The 22,930-nt window shown below is 49.9% G+C and overlaps 1 protein-coding gene across 4 annotated transcripts in view; it reads left to right on the forward strand.

The window, feature by feature from the left end:
• The window catches only part of LVRN (laeverin), a 72,994-nt gene that overhangs the window by 46,217 nt on the left and 3,847 nt on the right, over positions 1-22,930 (forward strand). For all 4 annotated transcript variants that reach the window (XR_001793065.3, XR_516349.4, XR_011389648.1 and 1 more), the window contains exons 11-19: positions 470-546; positions 1,497-1,636; positions 4,605-4,660; positions 6,560-6,713; positions 8,376-8,470; positions 10,294-10,401; positions 11,038-11,205; positions 12,126-12,263; positions 20,548-20,623. Coding sequence is in view for 1 of the 4 variants with exons in the window: in XM_002710138.5 (XP_002710184.1) it covers positions 470-546; positions 1,497-1,636; positions 4,605-4,660; positions 6,560-6,713; positions 8,376-8,470; positions 10,294-10,401; positions 11,038-11,205; positions 12,126-12,263; positions 20,548-20,623 (1,012 nt within the window). In the remaining 3 variants the exon portion in view is untranslated. The remainder of the gene's footprint in view (positions 1-469; positions 547-1,496; positions 1,637-4,604; positions 4,661-6,559; positions 6,714-8,375; positions 8,471-10,293; positions 10,402-11,037; positions 11,206-12,125; positions 12,264-20,547; positions 20,624-22,930) is intronic.

A 22,930-nucleotide genomic window follows, 5' to 3' on the forward strand; every position in this document is an offset into this window, starting at 1 on the left:
AGCCTCCTCGCGCGACGAATGTGCCCTGCGGTCAGCCGTTTGGTCCAGGTCACGTCCACCATTCCGTGAATCTCAGCGTGCTGGCCGATTGCTGCTGGATGGGCTCCTGGTGGGGAGAAGCTGGAACTGGAAAGTGTCTGAGTGCTTGCCAGGCCGCTTCTCCTGACATCCCTGCTCTTCTCTGGGCAGCAAAGGGTTCAGGGCCGTCTGCAGCCTCGGGGTGACCCAGGGGTGACGATAATTGACACCCTCAGGCCTCGAAGGTTTCAGATACAAGGCAGTCCTAGCAGCCACAAGACGAAGATGATCCTACAGGCACAGCAAGAGAGGCCTCAGCGAATGCCCCAGTAACCCTGGGACCCCAGCCGCAGGTGACCCAGGAGCAGGGTGGCGGCCACGGGCCCCGAGTGCTGTCTCAGAGTATATTATGTGTGGAAATTAACTACATTTTTTATTTTCTCCCAATAAGTGACACCTGGATTATTCCTATTCTTTGGATAAAAAATGGAACTACACAATCTTTAGTCTGGCTAGATAAAAGCAGTGGTAAGTAACAAATTTTAAAAATGTCTTCATATATATACAGATATAAAGACAGAATAAAATTCTGAAATGTCTAGCTTTTGAAAAGTTACCTCAGTTAACACTAAAATGTATCATTCTTGTTGAGCATGAAGCTTTAAAGGGAAGTTTTAAAGCAAAAAGACATATACATGAAAAATATGATTATGTGGTAAGATCGATATATTTTAGAATTCTTTGTAAATGTTAGACTTTATATGTTTAAATTTTGTGTTTAAGGCCGGCGCCATGGCTCACTAGGCTAATCCTCCGCCTGCGGTGCCGGTACCCCAGGTTCTAGTCCTGGTTGGGGCGCTGGTTCTGTCCCGGTTGCTCCTCTTCCAGTCCAGCTCTCTGCTGTGGCCCGGGAGTGTAGTGGAGGATGGCCCAAGTGCTTGGGCCCTGCACCCCATGGGAGACCAGGAGGTTCCTGGCTTCTGATCAGCACAGTGTGCCGGTCGTAGAGGCCATTAAGGGGGTAAACCAGCGGAAAAAGGAAGACCTTTCTCTCTGTCTCTCTCACTGTCTAACTCTGCCTGTCAAAAAAAAAAAAAAAAAAAAAAGTGTTTATTTATTTGATAGAGACAGGGAGACAGGGCCTGGCTGTTGCTGGTTCGTACTCCCCAAATGCCTGCAGTGGCTCAGGCTGGGCTGGCAGTCAGGAGCCAGGTGTGCAAGGCCAGTCTTTCGTGTGGGTGGCAGGGGCCCAGTCCTCTCAGGGTTTGCGCTGGGCAGGAGGCTGGAGTCAGGAGTCAAAGCCAGGTACCGAATCCACGAGCTCTCCACTGCAGGACCAGCGTCTGAGCTACCAGACTAAATGCTTGCTTTAGAATTCTTGTAAATCTTGTTTTCTCTGGTTAATTGTTTAGCATTAACAGTGTATAGCATAAATAAACATTGGCTGTTTTTCAAATTATTTCTACATTTTTTTGTAGAAGTATTCCCTGAAATGCAAGTTTCAGATTCTGACCAAGACTGGGTGATTTTAAATTTGAATATGACTGGCTATTATAGAGTTAATTACGATCAATTAGGCTGGAAGAAATTAAAACAACAGCTTGAAAAGGATCCTAAGGTAAGGTTGCCTCTGACCCTCCTCCGTAGATCCTCTTCAGTAGATCCTCGTCAGTTTGTCCTAATCAGTTTGTCCTAGCATGCCCTCTGCTCTGGGGCTGCCGGGTGCCCCACTCCCTCCCAGTCCCTCCGGATACCGGAGAGGTTCTTAGGAAGGGCAGACTCTGGCTGTGTGTGTGGCGCTTCTGAACACTGGTCCTGCCTTCCCAAAACGGTTTCACCCTCCCAGGTGAGAATCAGATTATATTCTCCCATTAATCCTTAGTTTTGTGATCCTTGGCAAGTTACCTAAATAGTCTGGTTCCATTTATCCACTTTAAATGGGAATATTATCATATCTTACTTTTCATGAGGATTCGAGATGATGTAGGTAAAAATACACGCCATGTCTAAGCCCACAGCAGGTACACAGTGTAAGCTCTGAGTGTTCATTTTTGCTTCTTTTTTTTTTTTTAACAGGCAGAGTTAGAGAGAGAGAGACAGAGAGAAAGGTCTTCCTTTTGTTGGTTCACCCCCTAAATGGCTGCTACGGCTGGCGCGCTGTGCTGATCTGAAGCCAGGAGCCAGGTGCTTCTCCTGGTCTCCCATGGGGTGCAGGGCCCAAGCACTTGGGCCATCCTCCACTGCCTTCCCAGGCCACAGCAGAGAGCTGGCCTGGAAGAGGGGCAACCGGGACTAGGTACCAGCACCGCAGGCGGAGGATTAGCCTAGTGAGCCGTGGTGCCGGCCCATTTTTGTTTCTAAAAATATTCCCACTCTTGCTCAGAGGAGAGAATTCAGTTTAAAAATATTCAATTAGTAATAGTGCAGCGTCACTTTAAATTGCAAAGCACCGGGCCGGCACCGCGGCTCACTAGGCTAATCCTCCGCCTAGCGGTGCCGGCACACCGGGTTCTAGTCCCGGTCGGGGCGCCGGATTCTGTCCCGGTTGCCCCTCTTCCAGGCCAGCCCTCTGCTGTGGCCAGGGAGTGCAGTGGAGGATGGCCCAGGTGCTTGGGCCCTGCACCCCATGGGAGACCAGGAAAAGCACCTGGCTCCTGGCTCCTGCCATCGGATCAGCGCGGTGCGCCGGCCGCAGCGCGCCAACCGCGGCGGCCATTGGAGGGTGAACCAACGGCAAAGGAAGACCTTTCTCTCTGTCTCTCTCTCTCACTGTCCACTCTGCCTGTCAAAAAAATAAAAATAAAAAAAAAAATTGCAAAGCACCCATAAACCATTGTGCAGGGTGTGGACACTAAAAGGCTACCAGCCCTGCCCAGTTGGACTCTGGTGGGCTGGGCTCATGAGTCTCCGTTGATGGAGACGGGCACTGGCATGGGCTCTGCTGTGGCTTTGGCTCCACTCAGAAAACCAGGGTGGTGGACCAGCAGATCCCCAAGTGCCACTGTGTTGGAAAGTTCTGGAAGAAATGCACAGCCTGGCTGCAGAGGAGGTGGAGCAGCACCCTGGCCCGGAGCTCAGATTTCTGGTCATCCCTGGCCAGAAGTGTGGTTTCAGCCTCAGGGACCAGGTGAGGCTCCGTCGTTTAACGGGAGCAGGTGTGAGTAGACCAGTCTTACAGGGTCATCGTGAAGTCTGAGTAAGAGGACACAGGTGTTCACAGGTGGTTCACGGAGGAATTAAAAGCTAAGTGTATTTTGGCACAAAACACCTTTGAACACGCAGAGTTTTTTCATAATGTGGGATTTCCATGAAATCTTGGAGGCCCCTTTGCATCAGTTGAAGGCTTCCTTAAGCCTCGCACTCCTCTGAAGTTCGCTGGGATGTTGTGATAAGGTGCCACGCGCACTCTCTGTTAGGGAGCCTTCTAAATCAGGCCGCCAGCTTTCATGCATTCGGCATGTGGCTAGCAATTAAAAAAAAAAAAATCCTCCTTGCTGGGGCTTTGAGGAAAGCTTCAAGAAGGACTTGCACTGATGCCTTCGCCCCAGTCCCTTGCAGAGTGGCCAGGCACACTCAGCCGTGCAGGCGCCAGGCCATGCCGTCATAGCAGTGGTTTCCTGAGACCACTGTAGACTTCCTTTTTGAAAAGCTCGCGTAAATTATTTCTGTAGCACAATAGGTGAGCAAATGGAACACTTTTCTTAGTAGTATTTGTGTAGAAAATTTAGGCATTACACAAGGCGAGAGAGGCCTACCGGGGACGGTTAGGGCTGGCTTGCTTGATATTGGAAGGGGCCGTAGACATAGGTTCCCTCGAGGTAGCTCATGTGTGGTGCTGGGAGCAGCCAAGGGCTGACGTCGGCTGCTTTGGGCCCGCCAGTGCCAGGGGGTTGAACAGATGCCCCCAGAGTTAGGCAGGCACTCTTCTCCCCAGCCTTTCCGTGGCTCCCGAAGGCTCTGTGGGTGGCATGGTGTCGTGGTAGTGAAGTCTTCAGATGTCAGATTCTACCGAAAAGAGTCCTTCAGTGTCACCAAAATAGTGCTAAATAATACAAGCATACTTCAGAAAATTCATGGAAAAAATGGAATTTAAAACACAAGTTTCTTTTGGGGCAAGGCATTTTTGAAATCATGCAGGTTTTTTTATTTTTTTTGTAATAGACATCTTTTGTGAACTTTCTGACGCCCCCCCATGCTTGTGTAAGGCCTCCTGCACCAAATGTTCTGAGGATCCCTTGGCTGCTCTCATCCGCTTGACTGTGTGCTGTGTGTCCTGGGGAGGCCCTGGAAGTCTGGGTCCTGTTGTGTTTGTAGCATGGCGTGTTCCGGGAGTGTGCTGGCGAGCCTCCTGCCATGTGTGAGCCCCATGATTGATGTCCAGGGGGAGCGGGTATCAAAACCAGATGTGCAATGAATAAATCGTGGGCCCATTTCTAGCAGTTTAGCATTTCTCTGCAGATGAGCTAGTCCACGTGGAAGCACTTTGTAGGCAGCAGTGGTGTTTGAATTGTTACTGCTATTTGGAGCATTTTAAACCCAAAAGTTTTCTCATCTTTTCCTGCACATACTTGGCTCATGTCCCCCAGGCAATCCCTGTTGTGCACAGGCTGCAGCTGATTGACGACGCCTTTGCCTTGTCCAAGTGAGTACGCTTTTTTTTTTCTCTCACGATTCTAGTGAATATGGCCTTGTCACTGTGAACTTGATCCTTCAGTATGCGCAGGCGCTGACTACTGAAGATGAGGCTCCAGCTCTGCTCCCAGAGGAGTTCTGGAGCAGAGAGAGTCGCAGGAGACACACAGGCTGCAGAGGGAGTGTGGCGGGGGCTGGTGCTAGTGTGGGGCTCTCATCACAGCTGGCCTGCACTGTAATGCTTCACACAATTACTGGTTTTCTGTAGGCCAGATTTACTCAGAGTAAGCTATTCAATGAAATTGTCACGATGAGTTGTCTTTAAAAAGTTCATGGAAATGTGCATTATGAAAAAACTGTATGGATTTCAGAACTTCTAACAGCGAGATAAGCATATTTTCATTGTGTTTTCCACACAATTTTTGAGAGAACTTCATATAATTAATTACGCACTTTCTTCTTTGGGCTGTCCCATCTCTGCAGTAGAGAGCTACTTCCTTGGCCCCTTTTTCTTTACTACTTTTTCCTGGTGACCTGCAACTCGTTTTCTTGCTCAGTGCTCGCTGGAGCTCCTGTCTCAAGTCCTGGCGCCCTTCCACGGTCAGCCGCCCTGTCCTGGAAACTGTGGCTTCCTGAGCCCCTGGTGGGCAAAGCTGGTTCTGCTCCTGTCTCTGACATCTCTCCTCCTGCTGGGAGCATCCATGGATGTGCCTTTTCCGTCTGTCTTTCCTTTGGGGAGCCCGTTCATTCTTACTTCGTCTCTGTGCAATGCCCAGGAGAGGGAAAGTTACTTGAAAAGTGTTTCTGTTTCTGAATTGCTCTGTGTCAGCTTCTCCTTTTGTGTTAGAGTCAGCACTAACTTCCTAGCACCCAAACTTGAACCCTCAGCGATAACCTTGACTCCTTCCCTTGCTCCGTCTGCCTTGCTCAGCCGGTCACCAGGCCTCGGCTGTTCATTGTTGGGCGTCTCTGGGTTTTTGCCCCGCATAGTGCCTGCACTCCTTCCACACTAAGCCAGGCGCTCGTCGTCCTTTGTCTGCCCACTGCATTCACCTCTAGATTTCTGCCTTTCCAGTCCCATTCCCTCTTCGTAAGCGCTGTCGCAGCACAATCTTATGCTTCACTTTCATGACGTTACCCCAGTTGCTGAATACTCAAAGGACCCTTCCGCCAAATCTGGACTCTTGACCTTGACCTTTAAGGACACCTGCAGCTTTGAGCTCCCTTGTTAGCTTCCATCTGTCCCTGTGCACAAAAGAAATCCTCACTTCTGCTGGCTTGGTCTGCGCATCACACTGATTTCCTCTCCGTCTTTACCCTTTCTCTTGCCCCGGTTCAGTCCCTCCTGGCCCACGTTGCTTTTTACAAGTGCCTCCTCCTCCAGGACGCCTTCGCTGATGTCTCCATCTTTTGCCCGGCCTTCTCCTCAGTTTTCCATGTGCATGTTTTTCCTACTGGTGCTGTATTATCACTGCCTTTTCCTGAGACCGTCCAGTCACAGCTTCTTGGACGTAAGTTGCAATTACAGGCAAGCGCAGTGTCATGGTTGCTAATTTGTGTGCCCGCCAGGAGCTGGCAGAGCGTTACAAAGAGGATGACTCAGTCTGTCTTAAGCAGAAAGCATGCTGTCATGGGAATGCATACTAAATACACAAATGCTTTCTTGTTCAATAATCGATCCAGCATTTGACCTGGATTTTCCTATAGCTAGGTGTGTGGGCCCTTGAGTGTTCCCAACTGAAGTTCATGTGTCTGCCAGCATTGCTTGGGTTCCCTCTTGCCTGTTCAAGGGGACCTTTGCCTTCCAGCCTCTTGTTATTTGCTTAACTTACTGAAGTCACATACGAGAGTGTGCAAATCATGTAGCAAGTGAAGGTTTTTTGAGTGTGTGCTTTTTAAAACCAAACAGAAACAATTATATTGACATTGAAACGGCACTTGATTTAACCAAGTACCTTGCTGAAGAAGATGAAATCATAGTGTGGCGTGCAGTCTTGGTAAACTTGATAACCAGCGATCTTGTTTCTGATGCGAGCAACTATGATATGTACCCATTCTTAAAGGTAACTCCATGCTTTGTTACGTAGTTTTTCAATAAATCTCCTCTTCCTCTTTTCCTATTCTAGCCAGCATCTGTGATAGGTCTCCCCAAAGTAACATTCTATTAGTTCCATATGTATATTGAACAGCACTGCTGATTGTTTTTAGAGGAAAATACCATAGTCATAGACCTGGACTGGGAGATGAGTGTGAGTGAAATTTGGAAGAGGATTTCATTCCTGGTGATGTGAGGTGTGTCCCAGAAACCAAAGTGGATATCAATGGAATATTTTTTTTAAGAAAAGATTTATTTATTTGTGTCAGAGTCACAGAATAAGAAAGCAACACACAGACAGAGACATCTTCAATCCGCTAGTTAATTCTTCAGATGGCTGCAACGGCTTGGGCTGGACTAGGTCGGAGCCAGGAGCCAGGAGCTTCTGCCAGGTCTCCCACGTGGGGGGCAGAGGCCCATGAACTTGAGCCATCCTCTGCTGCTTTCCTAGGTGCATTAGCAGGGAGCTGGATTGGAAGTGGATCAGCTGGACACAAACCAGTGCCCATAGGGAAACCTGTATTGCAGGCAGCGACTTTACCAGCTGCGCCACAACACTGGCCCATAATATTTTTTCTTACAGAAAAGGATATCAGCAACTATTCCTTTAATTGTCAGGCAAATAGGATGACTTTAAGCAGCTTTATCTGTGTAAATGCCCTGCTTTGATCTACCCAGCATTTGAAAGCAGAGGAGTAAGTTACAGAACGTGTGCAAGTTTGCAGCTGCTTTGATGTTAGGTGAAAGGGGACGTTAGCTTTAACCAAGGAAGACGTGACATGCCATCATAAATGAAATAACTGAACAGGGCGAGGGCTGCGCTCTGAGATCCTGCAGAGTGATCACAGGGAGGAAGGTGCAGGGTAAAACCACGACGCTGGGAAGGGGCCGCGGCCGAGCCAGGCCTGGTGGTGCCGAGAGCAGGGAGCTCCTGGGTCGTTCTGAGGGTGACGCTGCAGCACCTCGGGCCCAGTCTCCCGCTTTCCCTGCCCAGCGTACAAACAGCAGCCTGGCTGCATGGGAGTGCTGGCCTCCAGGCGGCCCTAAGTGTGAGCTTGGTAGGCTCACAGACAGCATCGAATGGCTCATTTGTGTGGAGAATAAAAGCTATTTTATTTTTAGAGAATTTCAGCGAGTAGAATCTAGAGCTCTGCTGGTCAGGTCTAGCCTCTGGAACTGCACGGTCACCAGCTGGGAGTGGTGGGAGGGGCTTTGTTTCAGACTCAGAGCTTCCCTCGTCCTGGCGCAGCTCAGTTGTGCCTGCGTTTTGATAGCTTATACACTTAGTGCAGGAGTTTTAAAGTAGGCAGGTTAATTGTTTTATATGGTACATTTTTCTATTTTACAGAATACTGGAAATGTTTGGTGTGGTATTTCATGCGTTATTTAATCTTGATATTCACATTGCTATTATAAACAACATTTTACATAGGCAGTAAATCTAGAGAGGTTAAAATATAAGCCAATTATACATTTAAATAAGAGATTTACTAACACAACCCTAACAGAAATAATCCCTGAAGAACTATTTGTCACTTTTCTATTAACATCTTTTCAAATAAATACAAATACAGTGAACATTCGGTGTTGAGAGTTAGAACTGACCGTGTATTTTTGTTGTTGTTTATAGAAGTATCTATTAAAGAGACTTAAGTCAATATGGAGTATTTATTCAACTATAATCCGTGAAAATGTGGCAGTACTACAAGATGACTCTTTGGCTCTGTAAGTATTTTTAAGCAGTGATAATTGAATAAAATGATTCTTACTAGTAGATGGGCTTTTGGAGTCATAAAGTCGTAGCACCTGCTGTTCACTGAGGGGTTTGTGTGCCCCTTGTCTGGGGCTGGCGGGCCACTGCATCCTCACAGAGATGGTGGTGTGGCTTCTTCATCTGCCTGCACAGCGCGTGTGTGCACACACAGCGGCAGTAGCTCAGTGTTCTCAGAGTATAGGCCGCTGGCTGAAATTGCAGGTGTGCCCTCCTCTGGGTCAAGTGGGCCAAGCAAAGCGACCTTGGATCAGTGAGTTGAAAGGCCAAGGGAGGGCCCCTGGGGAAAAGGCCCCTTGGTAAATTGTGCTAAGGAGCATTCTGCCGTAATGGAACTACGCTGAGGTCGGTTGACAGTGCTGTGTGCCAGTGGCTTGTGTGTGAGCAGGAGGAAGTACCGGAAATGGTTTTCAAATCTTTGGTGAGGGAAGTAAGCATCTGCCACGGCACGGGGGAGGAGGTGGAAAGCCGAGTGGGGCTGTGGTCCCTCTGGCCTGCCTGGGACGGAGGGTTGCACGTGTGGGTGGCCTGCACACGCAGAGAGGGAATCTGTCACCAACAGCAGTGGCAGGGCGTGTCCACAACCCCTGGTCAGTGGCAGGCCAAAATCAATGAGCCCAGGGAAGAAGCACAGCACGTCCAGGGTGTGAGGGTCTGTCTAGTCCTGCCCTTCTGCGAGGGTAGAGGTTTTAGCACCGGAGCTCGTGCCTGGAGGGACAGTGCTGAAAGGGCAAGTGGGTGGAAGCCTGGAGGCCCAGCTGGGGTAGAGGGAGGCAAATCGTGTGCATGGGCATCAGGCGGCACACATGCTAGCCAGCCGTGTGCCTGTGCGTGGCTTTCCCGAGCTGCTGCAGTGGCCTCTCTTGTAGCATTGTTGGACCTGTTCTTTGCTGGGGAGTTGCCTTGTGGGGCCTGACAGCGCTTCCACAGAACTTTGTCTTTATGTATCCAGTGTTGGTGGTGGGGGTGGGGTGGGTGCAGAGAGGCAGTGAGCATGTGCAGACGCCCAGAGTTATCTCCAGAGGACCTCCGCCCTGGACATTCCACTTCTGCTTATCAGGAGGTCAGGCCACAGGGTGGAGAAACAGAGGCTTAGCTCTGGCACTTCCTGGAAGCCGATGGTCAGTTTAGGTTCTTTACCCTGAGCCCGAACGTGGAGAGGGTAGGGAGACGCCCATGGCAAGGCATCATGCGCCCAGATTTCTTCTTCTTCGCTGTGTTCTTTTGTACTGAATTAATATTGAGCCACATTGCTCAGCTGCAGAACCAAAGCAAACCAAAACCTCTGTTCTGTTCTTGGACATGCAGGTCAGAGGCGGAGACAGATGCCCAAGCAAGGGAGAGTGAACTCTCCACGGGGAGAATGAACCGTCCTCTCCCCTGTCTTGAGTAGAGAAAGAACTTTGTTTTTAAGGGTATTACATCAGATACTCTGAAGTCATCTCTCTATGCATAAGGCATTGTTGTAAAAGGGAGGAAAGTAATTGACGGCAGATGTGGGGAGTGCGCCCGTGTGTGTGAGGGGTGAGGGATGGCAGTGATTTATTTCTCACTTTAAAAAAGGCTGCCCAGAGGGGCTTTTTTTTCTGTTGCTTGAGAGCTTTTCAGCAAATAATTTTGTGAGTCTTAAATTCGTTTGTCATCCACAAAAGCTATTTTCTTTAACAAACCTGATGTTATTGGAAGGATCCATCCTGTTATGAAACACACATTCTTGGAGGCAGAGAAATTGAAGGTGGTAATGAAAATAAACTTTTGCTTCGGGTTTTCCTTCCAGAATGTCCCTGGAGAAACTCTTTGAAAGTGCGTGTTGGTTGGGCCTTGAGGACTGTCTTCAGCTGTCCAGAGAGCTCTTCAGAAAATGGATGAGCCATCCCGAGGATGTGTGAGTGTCACTCGGTAGTCCTCGCTCGCGTCCTGCTTTGGCACCAGCGATCCCTCCTGTGGGAGTGGTAGTTTGGCCTTCACTCACTCAGTCTTTGTCTTCTCTTCTTTTCAAATACTCCTTTCTAAAAAACCAGTTGCCTGCTGTGGGTCTGTGTGCAGCAGCAGGTTTGAAGTTAGACGGCGAGTTCTCTGGGGCTGCCTGCCAGGGCTTCTCCAGTAACTCTGGCACGGTTGGGTCAGGAGGTTCTTCATGGTGGGGCATCTTGGTTCCGTCTGTAAGTGCATCGAGGCGTCTCCCTGGGAACTCGTGGTGTTCCTCAGAGCAGGGCCCGTGACTGCCTTTTTGGCTTCGTTGCTGTAATGAACCCCCTCAGCTGGACTCTTTGTTAATGGGGCCAGGAGATGCGAGACCACACTGTCACACTCACTGAGGAGCCCAAGTCTCCTCTCTCGTCAGCCTGTTTCTGAGTGCGTGGATGCTCTGATGTCACGGCTCATGAACGTCCTCAGTTGTTTCCCGCGATGCCTGCTTCTGACCCTTAGTACGGAGATCTCAAGTGGACATTTGTGCTTCTAAACATGCAGCAACCTGGACAAACCTGTGACCTTACTGTGTGCATCTCATCCCTCACAGAATACCAAGTCCAATTAGAAGTGCGGTTTTATGTTACGGCATTGCCTCGGGAAGTGATGAAGAGTGGGACTTTGTGTTCAATTTCTACACTAATAGCACGGAGGAAGAGGAACGGATACAGTTTGCTTACGCCATGAGCTGCAGTAGAGACCCATGGGTACTTAACAGGTGATTACAGCCAGCTTGCCTGGAAGGTGTCTGGGGTGGGGGTGCAGTGATGGCGTGAACCAGGGGGAGAGCAGAGAGGTGCAGAGGGACCGGCGTCTGGCACCGCGGCGTAAGCCATGCCTGCAGTGCTAGCATCCTGCATTAGAGCACTGGCTCGTGTTCCGGCTGCTCTGCCTCCAATCCAGCTCTCTGCTGCTGCGCCTGGGAAGGCAGTGGAAGACTCCCAAGTGCCCAGGCCCGTGCCACCCCCGTAGGAGACCCAGATGGAGTTCCAGGCTCCTGGCGTTAGCCTGGCCCAGTGTGGCCCAGCCCTGGCTGTTGTGGCCATTTGTGAAGTGAACCAGCAGATAGGAGGATCTGTCTCTCTCTCTTCTTTTATCGTGGGCTCCCCTCCCTGCCCCCCATCCCCATTGTGCCACCTTGCCTTTCAAATAATCTTTAAAAAAAAGAAAAATGCTAATTTGAATATGACAATTAAAAATTGTGTGGGGGCAGGCACTGTGGCTCACTTGGTTAATCCTCCGTCTGCAGTGCCGGCATCCCATATGGGCGCCGAGTTCTAGTCCCGGTTGCTCCTCTTCCAGTCCAGCTCTTTGCTGTGTCCCGGGAGTGCAGTGGTGGATGGCCCAGGTGCTTGGGCCCTGCACCCTCATGGGAGACCAGGAGGAAGCACCTGGCTTCTGGCTTCAATTGGTGCAGCGCCAGCCATGGTGGCTATTTGGGGAGTGAACCAATGGAAGGAAGACCTTTCTCTTTGTCTCTCTCTCTCACTGTCTGTAACTCTGTCAAATAAATAAAAAAAAAAAGTGTTTTTGTGCATCACTGAGAACTGTACAATTTTAATTCCATTTATTTAAGGTAACTCTTTATGTTGGAATTTTTCTTTTACTCATTCAGTTTTTGCCAATGCACTTTTGCAGGTATTTGGAATATGCCATCATTGTATCTCCATTTGCTTTTAATGAGACAAATGTGATTGAAAACGTGGCTGCCTCCGAAGTTGGCCGGTACATTGCAAAGGACTTTTTAGTCAACCACTGGCAGGCTGTGAGTGAAAGGTAAGAAAGGGACCAGGACCCTCTGGGGTGGAGGGCGCTGGTGAGGTGTTGGAGCCCAGCTGTCGTCTGAAGCCCTTTGCAATAAACAGAAAAGTATTTCCGCTGTTTACTGTCATCACAAGCTGGCTGTGTTATGGAAGAGAGAGTCAGTGACCCCAGCTCCAGCTTTGTTTGAAAATGGATTTCACTGGCTTTGCCACCTCAGTTTTCTTGTGCCACCAGCACGTCTGTCCTAAGAGACGTGGATTAGAGCAGGCTGTGCTTGGGTGTGTTTGGTATGTGGGGACGTCACGCATTCTCTTAATCCGATGGCTCCGTTGCGTTATCTTTAAGAAACAGCAGTGCTTGTTACAGCCTCAGAGTGGAGGCTGCTGGGGTCTTATTTGTCAGATTCCCTTTATACATCTGGATTTTGGATTCCTGAAATGTTTATATTTTTCACATTTTAAGAGTAAATCTCGGGCCGGCGCCGCGGCTCAATAGGCTAATCCTCCACCTAGCGGCGCCGGCACACTGGGTTCTAGTCCCGGTCGGGGCGCTGGATTCTGTCCCGGTTGCCCATCTTCCAGGCCAGCTCTCTGCTGTGGCTGGGGAGGGCATTGGAGGATGGCCCAAGTACTTGGGCCCTGCCCCCATGGGAGACCAGGATAAGTACCTGGCTCCTGGCTTCGGATCAGCGCGGTGCGCCAGCGCGCAGTGCGCCAGCCATGGCGGCCATTGGAGGGTGAACCAACGGCAAAAGGAAGACCTTTCTCTCTCTGTCTCTCTCTCTCACTATCCACTCTGCCTGTCAAAAAAAAAAAAAAAAAAAAAAAAAAAGAGTAAATCTCACTTCCCACCCCTTTTGGGTAAAATACATATTAACAACATGCAGGAATCAGATAGCATGCCCTCAATGGGGGGGGGGTGGGGGGTGTCTTTTTAGAACAGGGCTTAACCTCGCATTCTCAAAAGCCCAGAGTGAATGTAGGACATCCTAAACCATACTGTAGGGTCCTGGTCACATCTGGTAGATGGAGCAGATACACAGTCGCCAACTGAGGGTCCAAACTCCTGAAACACTTGAACACCCCAGAGATACTGGAAGGTGTTTTTTGTAAATCAGTTCCTTCTTTGGGATAAAAGGCATATTCAGGGCACAAATGTTTAAGAATGTGGCTATGTTTTCGTGTAGAAAAAATAATGGAACGTTTTGTGTTTACAAATTAATTGAATACCTTCCTACCACCAGAAAGCACATTGTCGGTGCTATGAAGGTGTTAAGGTGTTCAGTGAAAACTTACAACTGACATTGGCAGTGTGGAGCGGAAGCTCCTGGCCCGTGGCACACCCGGGCGTGCCGCGGTGGCGGTCTGGCCTTGTCTCTTATCTGAGATCTCTCTCATTCTTGGTTCATTGCTGTAGACGCCCTGCAGTCCTTCCATGTCATGGGATCCCCGAGACCCTGGGGATCTCATGTTGTGTTTTTGCTTACGCCGGTAAAGACAGTTCTCCGAAGCCCTTCCCCGCCTGCGGCCCGGGAGCTGCGCTGTAGAGTGCAGTTGTTTGTCCGGTGCCCTTCTCCTGAGGCATCTGAGACAGCTCGCTGCTGTAGTCAGAGGCTGTCGTCTGCAGAATGACAGGTGTCCCATTGGGCCAGTTCTGTTGAAAGATTCTTCAAGGTGTCCCTGGGGTGTCAGGTGACTGGGCCAAGTGGTTTGCGTCTCATTTGAACAGAATGGAAGCTCTTCGTTCTCCGAGAGAACAGGGCTGTCAGCAACAGGGCCGGAGGTTAACGGGGCTGGTCACAGCGGCTGTTTGGCTGGAACGTAGCACCCCAGAAAGGAGGAAGTGGGGCTGGGAGGAGGAAGGGCTGCCAGACCTGGAGTGCCACGTGCAGCAGACTTCCTCTGTGTGTCAGTCCATGGTCGGCTCCCTTCTGGGCCTGTGCATTGTGTCAGGCACACACTGGCTCTGCCTGATGGCACCGCTGGGGACAGTTCTGGAACTGGGGTGTGGGGAGACTTACCCAGAGCAGGACAGTAGAGGGCTGGCTTTTTAATCTCAGAATGATGGGGAGTGTCTTCACCACTTTCTCCTGTCCTTTTGTTTACTGTGTTTTAGCTTTTTATTATCCATGAGAGACATGGTGTGTCACAGAGTTAGGGACACAGAAGCTAGGACCAGGTCAGTCTTGGGTCGAAGAGACAACTGAATCCAAGGCCTTTCACAGCATTTTTAGCAGAAGTTTCAGTTTGCTCATTTCCAGAAGGTTCAAGATGACTTGATACTGTGCTGCGTGCAGTGCTGGGCACACAGTAAGTGCCATTATCATTAATATGACCTTACTAGACTGATGCACCCATGTATTTTATTGTGATTCCCTTCCTTAAGGGGTGTTTTTCCTCTTCTCAGTATTGTCACTTTCTGGTCTGTGACATTGGTGACATCCCTCAGCAGTGCCATGGTTAGAGTGAATACACGTGCCTAAAACTTGGTCCTTTAAATAACTTGTGTGGGACTGGGCGTTTGTATAGCAGTGAGCCTCGCCTTTGGACACCTGCGTCCTGTACTGCAGTGCCTGGTCCGAGTCCCAGATCTGCTTCCAATTCCAGCTTCTGCTAACGTGCACTCTGGGAGGCAGGAGGTGATGGCCACCCCACTGGACACCAGGGTAGAGTTCTAGGCTCCTGGCTTAGCCTGGCCCAGCTCTAACTGCTGTGGGCATTTGGGGAGTAAACCAGTGGCTGGAGGATATCTGTCTGTTTCTCTCTGTCTTCCTGTCTCTCCCCTCTTTCTCTCTCTCTTCCCCTCTCTCAAATAAAAATGAAATAAAGTAATATACTTGCATATATAACAATTACTCTTTTCACAACCACCTGTGAAATAATTACCATTAAAAAGTCTAAATAAAGGTTGGCGCTGCGGCTCACTAGGCTAATCCTCCACCTGCGGCGCCGGCATGCCAGGTTCTAGTCCCGGTTGTCCCTCTTCCAGTCCAGCTCTCTGCTGCGGCCGGGAGTGCAGTGGAGGATGGCCCAAGTGTTTGGGTCCTGTACCCCATGGGAGACCAGGAGGAAGCACCTGACTCCTGGCTTTGGATTGGCACAGCGCTGGCCGTGGCGGCCATTTGGGGGTTGACCCAACAGAAAGAAGACCTTTCTCTCTGTCTCTCTCTCTCTCACTGTCTAACTCTGCCTGTCAAAAAAAAAAAAAAAAAAAAAAAAAAACACAAAACAAACAAACAAAAACAATTAAGTAAATTGCCCAAAGTCTATGTCTAGAGAATGAAAGAACTCGGGTCCTTTGGCTCTGATCTTATTTCCTGCTACGTAAGGAAATGTTAGCATCTTATTTGTTGGTTTTATGAGAGCACCCCTGGAGATAATGCAGTCGGTAATAAGTTCTTATCTGGCACCTCAAGTGTCTATATTTTTGACATCTTTCTATCTTTTAAATATTTTGAATTGCCAATAGTTGTTCAAAGGTTTGATGCTTATGTAGAAAGCTAATTATATGATGTGATTTATTTATCTAAATTCTAGAAAGAAATTTTTAAGTGTAGTAAATGAGTTGGCTTTTCATTTGATTTTTAAAAAATTAATAAACTTTGCTTTTTAGAGCAGTTTTAAGTTCATACCAAAAGTTGATAGCAGAGTTCCTGTATACCCTCTGTCTACCCTGATACCCAGCCTCTCCCAGTGTCAGCGTCCTGTGCCAGATAAACCCACCCCAGCGTGTCACTGTCACCCAGAGTCCATGGTTCACGTTGGGCTTCACTCTTGGTGTTGCCCATTCTGGGGTCTGATGTGTACACGTGTGGTGACACGTGTGCACCACCACTGCACGTGCAGAATCCTGCTACTACCCCACGAATCCTGCCTGTTCATCCCTTCCTCCCACCAATCCCAGTCAGCAGCTTTGTAAGGAAAATACTCGAATAATCTACCTCTTCTTCCAGAAGCCTTTATTCTCTGTTTACATGTGTTGAGCTCTGGACTCTGGCTTGGGCTTGGCTGTGGGAGCTGGAACCAGGATGAGCCCGAGCCGAGGGGCTTTGCAGCAGCCCTGTCAGGCGCTGTCTTGCTGGGGTCCTGAGCTTGGAAAGACAACCCCATGTCTGTGGGTGAGGGCCAGTTTGGCAGAGGCAGAAGCAGCTCACCTAGATGCAAAAATAAAAAACAAAACAGAGCCGGCGCCGTGGCTCAATAGGCTAATCCTCCACCTTGCGGCGCCGGCACACCGGGTTCTAGTCCCGGTTGGGGCGCCGGATTCTGTCCCGGTTGCCCCTCTTCCAGGCCAGCTCTCTGCTATGGCCAGGGAGTGCAGTGGAGGATGGCCCAGGTGCTTGGGCCCTGCACCCCATGGGAGACCAGGAAAAGCACCTGGCTCCTGGCTCCTGCCAGGATCAGCGCTGTGCGCCGGCTGCAGCGGCGGCCATTGGAGGGTGAACCAGCGGCAAAGGAAGACCTTTCTCTCTCTGTCTCTCTCTCTCACTGTCCACTCTGCCTGTCAAAAAAAAAAAAAAAAAAAAAAAAAAAAAAAAAAAAAAAAAAAAAAAAACAAAACAAAAAACAAAGAAAATCCACATTGTCTCCTGTCCAGGTCTGGCCTGTGCGTGGAGTGAGCCCCACTGTGGCTTTGACGACGCCCCTCTCCTGTCTGAGGGGACTCCAGGTGTTACTTCTCACAGTGACACAGGCAGGCTTGCAAATGCCATCTGCACACCAGGGTCCTGTGTTGGCGCTGAGAACACAGCCAGTGCTGGTCTAAGGTCTTCTGCCCCCCTCCACTGGGCTGAGAATTCTTCCCAGGAAGCCTAATCCAGGATGTATGTCGGGATACTTGATGCAGTACAGTTACTTTTGGCTTGGTTCGGCCCCTCACTCCCACGTTCAGGGCAGTGCAATGGTTGCTGTGGTGGACTTAGTTGTTGGCCCAGACAAGGTCTCTTGAATACTGATGCCATCGGGGAAGGCTCCCCCGGCCTTCCGGGTGACAGAAAGTGAGCATGCGGCTGTGGGGAGAGCCTGTGAAGGAACAGCCACAGGGAGGAAGCCGGAGCGTTCTGTGACTTTGTACCATAGTGGTGGGAATGACATCTGAGCCTTCTTCCCTTGGTAAAGTGGACGTCACAGCCTACAGGAAAACCCTAGTTTATTTGAGTGCAGAATTCAAGACGCGCATCTCCAGCGTCACTGGGCTGAAATAACTACCATCTTCGCACTGAACGGCAGGTTTTTCTCCAGACACTGCCGTGTTGCCTCAAGTCCCAAGACTGGAAACCTAAAGTCATTTTCACTGTTGCTTTCATACTTGACGATGGGGAAGGCTCAGCAGGAACAGGCAAATAGGAGCACAAGCAACCGGAGACGTAGTGAAGTGGAGCCGCTGGGACCCACGCCCTTGGGGCCCCTTTCCTGGAGCAGGCTGGGTGCCTGGTGTCCCCATGCTTGCCTAGTGGCCAAGTTCACCACAGGGAGTCAGACCCGGCCGGTAGGAAATGTGAGGAAGGGGAGCAGTCGTAGGCCGAAGTCTGAGCTGTGGCCACAAGGAGGACACCAGTGCTGCCCGTTTTTGAAAGGCTCTCATCTTTTTTTTTTTTTTTTTAAAGATTTATTTTATTTATTTGAAAGACAGAGTTACAGAAAGAGGTAGAGACACACAGAGAGAGTGAGGTCTTCTGTCTGCTGGTTCACTCCCCAGATGGCTGCAACAGCCAGAGCTGCACGGATCCGAAGCCAGGAGCCAGGAGCTTCTTCCGAGTTTCCCATACAGGTGCAGGGGCCCAAGGACTTGGACCATCTTCTGCTTTTCCAGAGAGCTGGAGAGGAAGAGGAGCAGCCAGGACTCGAACCGGCGTCCATATGGGATGCCAGCGCTTCAGGCCAAGGTTTTAACCCGCTGCACCACAGTGCCAGCCCCGAAAGGCTCTCATCTTTACTTCACTTAGGAAGCATTGGAATGGGGGTAGAGTAAACGATTTGTAATGTATGTATTTTTTGTTCGGTAATATTTCAAAGATGTTTCTCTCTCGAGAGAGAGATAAGTCATTTCTGTCTCAAACTGAACTCCTTGTGAAGTTGACAAAGGAAGGAAACATGCCAGGCACTCTAGTGGTGCTCCCACATGAGGGCACTGCAAAAATTTCACAGAAAAATGGAATTGAAAGATAAATTTATGGGGCTGGTGCTGTGGTACAGTGGGTTGATGCCCTGGCCTGAAGCGCCGGCATCCCATATGGGCACCGGTTCTAGTCCTGGCTGCTCCTCTTCCTCTCCAGCTCTCTGCTGTGGCCTGGGAAAGCAGTAGAAGAAGGCCCAAGTCCTTGGGCCCCTGCACCCGCATGGGAGACCCGGAAGAAGCTCCTGGCTCCCAGCTTCAGATTGGTGCAGCTCTGGCCGTTGCGGCCAATTGGGGAGTGAACCAGTGGATAAAGACCCCCCCCCCCCCCCTGTAGCTCTGACTTTCAAATAAATAAAAATTTTTTTTCCTTTAAAGATAAATTTAGAGACAGGTCTTTGGCCTAGTGATTAAGATCCCAGTTAGGACACCCAGCCCCAGTAGAACACCTGGTTCCAGCATTGGCCCTAGCTCCTGACTCCAGCTTCTTGCTAACACAAATCTTAGGACACAGTGGCGATAGCTCAAGTCTGATAGGGTCTCTGCCACCAGGTGGAAGACATGGATTCAGTTCCCAGCTCTGGCTTTGGCCTGGTCTGGCTCAGGCTTGTGGGAATTTGGAGGGTGACCCAGCTGATTTTGGAGGTCCCTCGTGCTCTCTCTCCTGTTCTGTCTTTCTCTCTCTTGTTTGGTTGCAAAACATTTTGAAATTCATGCGTAGTTTTTTCCATAATACATGTTCTTTCATGAACTTCTTCAAGATACTAAAAAGCATGGGTTTCAAAATGTGTTACACCAAAAACTGCATTTTCCATCAACCTTTTGAAGTGCCCTCCAGAATCTATTACTCCTGATTTTCACACTTTGAAAGTTGCCCAGAGCAGCTTCAGTTCCAGGCCTGCCCGGGACGGCTTTCTCCTGTCTGGTGGAGAAGCATATGCAGCGCCCTAGGCAGGTTCCTGTTTGCTGTTGTTGTTTGTAAGCTTGGAACTCAGTTTCTCTCGACCTCACATTTCTTGCGTCATCTCACAGGCTTTTTCTTGCCGGCCTAATAAGCTGGAGAGTGAGAAATGCATCCCCTCTCCCTGCACAGGTTAGCTGGCTGGAGGCCTGCGGAGTGTCCCTCTTGTCTTCCCTGCTCACGTAGACACAGGTTAATTGACAGCTGGGAGCTAAAAAAAAACAGCAAAAGCAAATTTTCTGTCACCCTTATTTGTACCAAAGTTAACTCTTAAAATTTTTAATTCCAAATATACATATTTGAAGTAAATCAATGGCATGTGTTATCGAGGTGGTTCAGCTGTTCCTTGGTTCCGTCCATTATAACAATTTCATTTTAATTTTTCTTCCTCTTTTAATGCACCCATGGTCCTTTATTTGCCTTTTTACCTACAGCAGCACTTCAGACAGGTATGTATCTGCTGCTTCTTCGCACTCCTTGATAGGACTGTGTAAAACGAGTCTCGGCTGTCTGGCAGCACTGAGCTAAAGGGGACGTTGCGGTGATGGCCCCTGCGGATCCACGGAGTACGCAGGGTGCAGCGTGGTTCCCAGATCTCTCTCCTCCCGCCAAAATGCACAGTAAAAAAAGTGCAGTGCGGAATGCTGACTGCACCTTCAGCATGCTTTTGCAGCTCTGAAGTGGACCCCATGTTGACTGCTGTTTCTGAAGGGCAGAATTTGCAGGTGTGTTTGCTCCCTTGCAAGTCATCCTACTGTGAGACACGCAGTATGCAGTCTGACTGTCTCCTTTAAGAAGTCAGCTAAGTTTCGTCTCATAAATACAAATCCATAAATGACAGAACAGTGTTCACCCCCCGCCTTCTCCCTGACAGTGACTGACACATGTGGCTGTGTAACATGATTTCTCATCAAGGGATTCTGGGGACTTGCTAAGGATAAATAAACATTTTCAGTATTTTGAATGGAAAAAAAAGTCAACATAATTTTTGTTTTTCAGAGGAGTTTTTACAGTCAAAACTATGTTACATAAATCAGCATTTAACTCTAAGTATTTTTTGAGTGTTAATAGAATTTTCTACGTTAATAGATTTTTCTATTTAAAGATTCAGCTAATCTAATTCACACGTTTTTGCTTGGATGTGGGCGACTGGAATGAACGAGGGCTGTGTGCTGAGCTTTGCCCGGCACGCCCTTCCCACTCTGCTCTTATGCTCCCCAGGTACGGCGCACACATCTTGGTTACTCTCATGTACGCGATCGGGAGAACAATAAGTACAGATTCACAGATCGCAGAGGTAAGTACTTTAAATAGTGGAAAATACGGTGCTAGATTTGAAACTGCTTTCTATGTCATCAGGACGTGGTAGAATTAAACATAACTTTCGAATTACCACCTGTCTGTTCCTCCTGATGCTATTAGCACTGTGAAAGGAGTGCTTTGGGGACCAGCCTTTTGGCGCAGTGGGTTAAACTGCGGGTGGCATCCTGTATGAGTGTTGGTTCAAGTTCCGATTGCTCCACTTGCAAGCCAGCTGTCTGCTAATGTGCCTGGGAAAGCAGTGGAGGATGGCCCAAATGCTTAGGCCCCTGCACCCAAGTGGGAGACCCAGAAGAAGCTCCTGGCTCTTGGATTTGGCCTGGCCCAGCCCTGGCTGTTGCAGCCATCTGGGGAGTAAACCAGCAGATGGAAGGTCTCAGTCTTTCTCTCTCTCTCTCTTTCAAATAAATAACTAAGTCTTAAAAAGAAAGAAGTGCTTTCCGATCCGATGCTGGCCCTGACGTGGAGATGGCTGTGCCCCTGGTGTGCCCCTGGAGGGCTGGTTGTCATTCTCTTCCACCAGGTCCTTCTCCCACTCTGGTCTTTCCCCTCGCCCATCCTCCCATTACCCTGCTCCCAAAGCTTCAGGAAGTCTTTACAGATTTAAAATCTCCTGCTTCAGAACAGACCCGTTTCACAGGGTCTGGGTTCAGTTCCCTGCTGTGGCTCCCCTGGGCTCCATGAGTGCACTGGGAGCGCTCACACAGCTGGGCTCCAGCCACCCACGAGGGAGCCTGCACCAAATTCCCAGACATGCAGGGAGTGAACTAGCTGCTTTCTGTTTCTCTCTCACCAAGAAAGACAGGAAGGAAGGAAAAAAGGGAGGAAAGAGAAGGAAGGGAGGGAGAGAGGGAGAGAGAGGGAAGAAAAGAGAAGGGGGGAGGGAGGCAGAGAGGGAGGGAGGGAGATGGAAGAAAAGAGAAGGGAGAGAGGGAGGGAGAGAGGGAGGGAGGGAGAGAGAGGGAAGAAAAGAGAAGGGGGAGGGAGGGAGAGAGGGAGGGAGGGAGGGAGGGAGAGAGGGAGGGAGGGAGGATGGATCTTGGATTAGCGCATGAAGCTCTTTGTGATCTGGGCCCTGGCCCGCTCTGACTTCATTTTCCCCATCTCAGCCCTGAGTGTCAGGGAGCAGGAGACACAGCTAGGTTCATGGCCCTCCCCAGTACCTCTGCTCTAGCTGCGCTGCACCACTTAGAGAATTTCTTCCTGTCTCACACGGCTTGGCCTCTTCAGTTTCAGGAGCACTCAGCCTTGTCTGGGGCGCCTCCCTCATCCCTTTCGGCTGGATCACTCCTAACCTTCCTCATCCCTCTTTTTATTTATTTATTTATTTATTTATTTATTTTTTATTTTTTTGACAGGCAGAGTGGACAGTGAGAGAGAGAGACAGAGAGAAAGGTCTTCCTTTGCCGTTGGTTCACCCTCCAATGGCCGCCGCGGCCGGTGCGCTGCGGCCGGCGCACCGCGCTGATCTGATGGCAGGAGCCAGGAGCCAGGTGCTTTTCCTGGTCTCCCATGGGGTGCAGGGCCCAAGCACCTGGGCCATCCTCCACTGCACTCCCTGGCCACAGCAGAGGGCTGACCTGGAAGAGGGGCAACCGGGACAGAATCCAGCGCCCCGACCGGGACTAGAACCCCGTGTGCCGGCGCCGCTAGGCGGAGGATTAGCCTAGTGAGCCGCGGCGCCGGCCCCTCATCCCTCTTTAATAAGTGATTCCTAGCTTTCCCTCAGGATCCTGCTGCAACCGCCCATTCTAGGAATTTTGTCAATGGCCACTTTATACTCTTCCTCCATGCTCCCGTGTCGCCCACGTCTGCCTTTATCCCAGTCCTCAGCACATTGTGCAGTGGTCAGGGTGGCACTGGCTGTTGCCTGAGGCCAGACGAGCTCCTTGTGCACTGAGAGCACACTGCAGCCTGGCTGTATTCTGGAATGTTCTGGAATGTAACGCAGGGCTTCCATTTCTTGGCTTTGATTCTCTTTGGGCTGAATTCTTCTGGTCTGAGCTCTCTCTACACGGAGGCAAGGGTGGCTCCTGGCTCACATGACCCCTGACGCTCTCAGCTGCAGACGGAGGGAGCATTTCGTATGAGCTTTAAGTGCCCACTGAAAGCTCTGGTTGATCCTGCTTGGGCTGTGTGCACCAGGCCTTGTGAGAGGGGTGTGCACTGGGCCTAGCCGGGTCCTGTGCTGGCATTTAGAGCTAGCCCCACCCAAACCTCAGGCACTGGGCATGGCACAGGGTGCAGGAAGCCAGTAGGGGGTACTGAAACCAGAGAGTAAATG

This window comes from Oryctolagus cuniculus, chromosome 6, assembly GCF_964237555.1.
Source record: "Oryctolagus cuniculus chromosome 6, mOryCun1.1, whole genome shotgun sequence".
In the NCBI taxonomy this organism is placed as follows: Eukaryota; Metazoa; Chordata; class Mammalia; order Lagomorpha; family Leporidae; genus Oryctolagus; species Oryctolagus cuniculus.